At 58.0% G+C, this 6000-nt stretch overlaps 1 protein-coding gene across 1 annotated transcript; it reads right to left on the reverse strand.

Moving 5' to 3' along the window:
- Window positions 1-567: 567 nt before the first annotated feature.
- On the reverse strand, window positions 568-2671 carry SLS55_005646 (uncharacterized protein; the record flags this gene model as incomplete). The annotated part of the gene is made up of 5 exons (XM_066777092.1): window positions 568-1144; window positions 1203-1366; window positions 1475-1755; window positions 1846-1914; window positions 2077-2671. The coding sequence occupies 5 exons, from the start codon at window positions 2669-2671 to the stop codon at window positions 568-570; spliced, it is 1686 nt and encodes a 561-aa protein (XP_066632934.1).
- Window positions 2672-6000: the final 3329 nt, after the last annotated feature.

Raw genomic sequence — 6000 nt, forward strand, 5'->3', positions numbered from 1 at the left:
CCGAAGTCTAAACAAATCTGAAAATCCAGACGCTTCATGCAAATAGGCCGTGCAGATCGTCAAGGCATCGTAGCAATCCCAGGATGCCACCAATGAAGTCTTTAGCTCAGTAGACCCCTCTTGTCCCCGTTTCGCCAAGGGCGACAGAGGAAACGCCCAGCCGCGTGGCGTTGAACGCCACCAAAAGCCATTCCAGGAACGCCAAAAAGCTGCCCAGAGGGCGCTGTTGTGTCCGAAAAAAAAAACAAAAAAACAAATCAAGTTGCGCCCCGAAAAACACAGCCACTCCGAAGACTACCTCATCCGGGTCGAACAGGTAGTATCGGCGTTAGGAAAAGCAAGTAAGAGAAGAGCAAGTTGTAGAAACTAGGAAGTCGTGATGGATGTCGTCAACCCTGTGGAGAGATAGTGCCGGGGGGAAGGGCAGTGGATATCGCGCGGAAAATTGGGAATAAACAGTGATCGTCCGAAACCAGAAACGCCAATACTCCGATGAAACCGATGTTGCGCCGCCTCTTATCTGTGAGCAAATCCTTGTTTCGTCTGAAACCGGGTTTCCACTGGATCTCATGCTCGCTCGTCATCCTTGGCTTTCTTGGCCTCGTCGTCGCTCTTCTCGTTCTGCTGCTCGTCGCCACGGTGCGGCGCCACCGAGGACACTCCGCTTGAAACCGTCCGGCTGGAAACATTGCCGGTGCTGATCGTACGGCTCACCTGCATGCGGCAGCCTTCCTCCTGATCCGACGTCATCACACTGCGCTCCTCTCTATGCTTGTACATGGCTGCGATGCCCATGCACACGGTGCTGACCATGAGGCATGCCCCGCTCCAGACCTGAACAGTGATGTACGTGTCATATTCAGTGATGAGATGGCCGGCAATGATGGGGCCGATGAGAGACGGTATGCCAGCGAACGTGTACATCATTCCGGTCCACTGGCCCAACTTGGCTTGCCTGTGAGGGTCCTTGCCGAGGAGGTTGGCCATGCTGGCCGGCGGAAGGCCGATGACAGCGCCACTGAAAACCCCAAAGAGGCCAATGAAGACCATGGCGACATCGAAGTTGGGTGCCAGAGTCCATAGGATAAGTAGGAGAAGAGAGCTGATTCCAGTGACAACAGTGTGGACCCGAACTGCGCCGTAGCTGCGGGGAAATCAAAGTCAGTTCAAGTAAACCAGAGAGAAGAATGACGGCGACCCACTGATCACTGAGCCAGGCAGATCCAATGCGACCGAATGTGCTCATCGCGTTCATGATGGCGAGCATGTAGTATGTGGCCAAGCCAGCCGTCAGAGGCCTGTGCACGCCCGGTCCAGCAGTCCGGCCAATGCCTTCCTTGTAACCGAAGCCTTTGTTGGCAGCCCACTATAGAGATAGAGCATTAGTATCATGTTCTGCTGTGTTGTCTGCGAGAAGGAAGTTAAGGGGTGGCCATGTGCAGTTCCATGACATCACGGCGTCAAGACGACTTACCTCTTCAAGGTTGAAGAATACCGGATAGAACCCAAGGAATAAGAAGGAAATACTGGCGGTGAACCAGTTGAAGGGTTTGTACTGGAACGCCTCGAAGTCGACCCAGACTTTATGGTCCATCCAAGACTTGGGCTTGCGAAAGACGTGCTTCGGATTCGGTGTTGCGAAGCAGAAGGCGAACAGCGCGGTAACACCAATCAGACCAGCGACACAGCGTACCGCGTTGTTGAACCCGATTGACGTGGTGAGGAAGCGGAGCATGATCGGATAGACAAGGCCGGCTATGCGGAACTGTTAGAGTGTTCTGCCAAGGCGCCATTGCAGAGTTGCAGGAATGGTATTGATTCCTGAGGGAAGTATGAAGGACTTACAGATACTCGCGCCCGAGGCGACGATACCGATAGCCAGACTCTTTCGGCGGTGGAACCATGTAGCCGCGACTAAGAAACACATCGAGTCAGCGTTGTCGATCAGGCCACCGTCTGCCATAGCTTGGTACATCTTGGTGTTGGCTATCTTCCGACTGGACAATGACGGCCCACCCCCACCGGGTTGACCGCTATTTCTCGTGTTCTTTCGATTTGATTGGCGGTGGTACTTACTTTGAGAGCTGCTGACGAAAAAGCAAGCCATGCCTAGTCCCGCGACAATGCCGTGCGTCGCCTCGATATTTGCAATGGAGCCTTGCCTCCACTCACCGTTACCGTTGGAGATGCTGAGCATCATGAAGCCAAGCGTGACCAGGAAAGTGCCTGTACCGAGCAAGTACCTGTAGTACCCAGCATCCAGAAGGCGGCCGACGACGCCCGACAGAATGAGAACCATGAAGCATTCCGTTGCGCCGAAGAGGTTGAAGTATAGTGCATCAGTGTCCGGAAGGAGTACGTCCTTGTAGTACGACGAAAAAGTACCGTAGGCGTTGACGAGGCCCCAGCTATTGAACATGAGGAAGTGGCAGGAAGCCAGTGACATCCACGCCCGCCATTCGGTCGGCCAGTTCCCTTCCTCAATCTCGCTTTGGTTCGAAGGCCGTCTTGAATTGGTATTGTCCAGTTGGGAGCTGCCACCTTTCTCGGGATCACTGTCGAAAAGTGAAGGAGCAGCGCTCGAGGACAATCCTGACGTTATCGGCTCGGTGGCATTTGACCTCTCTGCGGGCCGCCTGGAGTCGGCGACTTGGAAGGCGATCGTACTCATCGTGTGCTGGTGACGAGTGATAGGGGAGGGGGAAGGAGTGTTGAAGAATACACCGAAGTGAAAGGCACGACGGGGAGGCGGCAACTTGGGGCTATCGGGCGCGGTCGCTCCGCTGCGTGCTGGAGAACCAACGAAAGGGTGTCGGAAGGTGGCGATAGAGTCGCGGAATGATGGGGGCTGCTAACGCTTTAGGGTAACAGAGTTTATCGTTGAGGGAGGGAGGAGGGGACAGCACACCCCGATAAAGAAGCCTATCTGAAGAAGAGAAGGAAGCAGCCGGGCGAGAAGGTAGTATCTATAGGCACGCCGACGGCTCGAGCACGGCCGTGGGGCCCGCATCATGCACAATGAATGATGAGCTAGTGTTACGCGTTATCAGAAGCTAGGTCTCGGCATCAACCACGTTCCGATCCCCAGGACAGCGGGCACGGGTACTGGAGATGACTAGCGCTTGAGCACACCAGGGCGAGCAGGCGCAGCACGGGCGATGATCGAGGGCAGCGGCTGCTCGGGCGGAGCAAGCAGTCTGCGGTCATCATCAGCGCGGCGGGCGGCAGAGATCTGCATGCAGACGACTACTGAGTAGGAGGGCCAAGACAGGGGACACCGCTGCAGCGGGCTTGTCATTGCGGTGTGGTGTCTAAGCTGAAAATGGAAGCGCAAGGTGTTGAGTTACGCAGGGCCGGCGCCGTTCCTTGGGCAGGAAGGCCGGGGAGGGCGCACCGCCAAGGCCGGACAGGACGGCGGACCGCTACGCGGATGCCAATTTTCGTGGCTGAGCGCTGCGGACTGTGCGACCCCTGGGGAGAAACGGATGCGGCGAGTTGTGCGCGCGGCAGGAAAAATGAAGAAGCCTAACTTTCCGCCCATGGGCCAACACGGTACCCAATGGGCTGCGGCGTGCACAGCAGACGCTGCGAGAGACAGGGGCGCCGAGGGCTGCAACGGGCGTGCGGGAGGCGTGCAGGGCCAGGGCAAGAGCGCGGTGAGGCGCGATCCAACGCGGGTGTGGCAGCGCCTTCGAGCCAGATGCCAGAGGGCAGAGGGCTGAGGGCTGGGTGCTGGAGGAGCGGGAGTCGTCGGGGCGGTCTTGGCAGCCAAGCGGACGCATCTCTTAGCGGCGCCGCCGCCAGCCCAGCTGGGCCCCACGGATGATCGGCGGGCATGGCCAGCGCTTGTTTGTGCGCCCGAAACCACACCCTCCTCGCCCCCAGGCCCAGGCACCGGCCCCGGCCAGTGCTCCACTTCGCACTGCTCCAGCCATCTCCAACTTCGCCCGCTAGCGCTCCCCCACCTTCTCCGCTCACGGACAGAGCACCAGCGACAAGAAGTCGGGGCCCCGCCAAGGGTTGCGCAGCTGCCGTGTCGTCACGCCCCCAGGCCCGGAGATGACGACGACGTGTGACAGCCTCGTCGCTGCCGTCCGGCTGCGTGCGCCAGTGCGGAATGTGATTGCTGCCGCAGCCTTGAGATAAGGGCCTCAACGTGACACGCAGCCTTGGCTCCGCAACCTGAGCATGTTGGACCAGAACAAAAATCCCCACGGCGGGGCGCCCGGCGTCCTGCCGCACCTCCAGCCCCGCGACACCGCGCCTGCCCGCATAAGCGCTGTCTGCTGGTCGTGGCCGATGGCAGAGACATTGCCATCATCGCGGTGGCTGCCGTGGAGGTCCGCAGCTTGCTCCTGCCAGCGCCGCAGCCATTTTGTTCCAGACACGTGCTTGTGGTCCGCTAGAGCATCTGCCAGAACCACACTGCTGGAGAAAGGGCGCCGGAAGGTCCGGTGGTGGTAGATTTGCCGACTGCGCGGAGCCATGTTTGCTTTCCGCCTGGAGCCTCCTCGCGCGGCGACTCTTGCACTGCCCCATTCGGCTGCGACGTATTTCCTGACCGGAGCGATCATCGGTGAGCAAGGGTCGAATCTGGCTGATCGCCACGCCTTGACGGCCGAATGCATCCACCGCTGCCTGCGTTACGATGGGAGCCAAGACCGTCCGTCGCGTCCCGCCAAGCCGCGCCGCCGCTGTCCTCCTTTTCCCAAACAACTTGGGCTTCCCAACCGCCATGACCCAGTCCGCTTGCACGTCAGCGGTGGCTACCCTTCTTGGCCCTGGCTTGGCTGAGACTGACGACGTACCCACTCTCCACACGTCCGTTGGGCTTGGCTGCCGAGATAGAGCGTTTCTGTCCGGGCACCGCAGTACCCGCGACGCTTGCGTTCTTCGTCCGAATGACCAGCGTCACAGGACATCGGCTTGCTGACTGCCGCGGATCGGGCTTTTTCCTCATTGGCTCCGGCAAATGCTGACGATAGTTTCAGGAAAAGCCGACACGCCGAAGCCGTCATGCCCAGCGCAAGTCGACTCGGTTATCTCTGGCAAGATCGTGCCTGTCAGTGACCTGCATCATTCCTCGCCCGCTCTGCCTTCCCGGCGTGTGTCGGGGAAATGCTTTTATCCATTGCCCGCATCAGACTCTAGGCATATACAACACCGAGTTGTGAACCGATCAAGTACGTGTCATGAGGTTCCACCTCTCCTTGTTGGCGCCTCGCCGGAAGTGATACAGGTGTTGTCATCGCGCTTGCGTCCAGAGGCTGGAACGTCGGTTGTGGGTCCGCATCTTTTGGAGATCGAGGCATTCCAAGCAAGGGGGTTGGGGATAGGTGGGATAGCTGCACATGGTATTGGACTCATCCATGAGCCTGTCCGAATAGCTCTCGTTGGACGCGTGGTCCACAGCCGTGACCGGCCTTGTGTGCTGATGTACCCTATCGTCGCTGACAAATATGACGCGCAATGTATGCAGCATGGCGACACGATGGATTTGCACCTTGTCTTGGCCATGCTCCCAGCAAAACTCGTCACCCCGAGAGTTTCTCCTTCTCTTGCGGGCTACGGCGGGGATCGTGCAGTTGCTGGAAGTTTCCGTCATCTTCTTCCTCCGCTGTCAAGTCACCGCTCAAGGCGAATCGTCCCCTTATACGGATAAACACCGCTCCCTATTCTCGTATCGAAAACCATGCCCGAAGTCCTTTAATTTTGAACAGAATAAGTTGTGTTGGGCTGGGCTAGAAGTAGAAAATGGTGGTCCGTACAAGCACCTTCAAGAATACGAAGGAGGGCTTGGGAGACAAACCTTCTTGCCGTTGCCAACCCCCTGCCAATGGTGTTGGTTTGCTGCCAAGAGTTTCGGGCTGACTCAAGAAAAAGCAGATGCTATTTCTCGCTCCACGCTGGAGCCTGCAGACGAAATTACGCTTGTAGGACACTTCTTTTCATCTCCACACCATGAAATTGGCTCTCTTACATGTGAAAGAAGAAGCGGGA

The sequence above is a fragment of the Diplodia seriata genome, assembly GCF_021436955.1.
Source record: "Diplodia seriata strain FDS-637 chromosome Unknown scaffold_5, whole genome shotgun sequence".
Classification (NCBI taxonomy): domain Eukaryota; kingdom Fungi; phylum Ascomycota; class Dothideomycetes; order Botryosphaeriales; family Botryosphaeriaceae; genus Diplodia; species Diplodia seriata.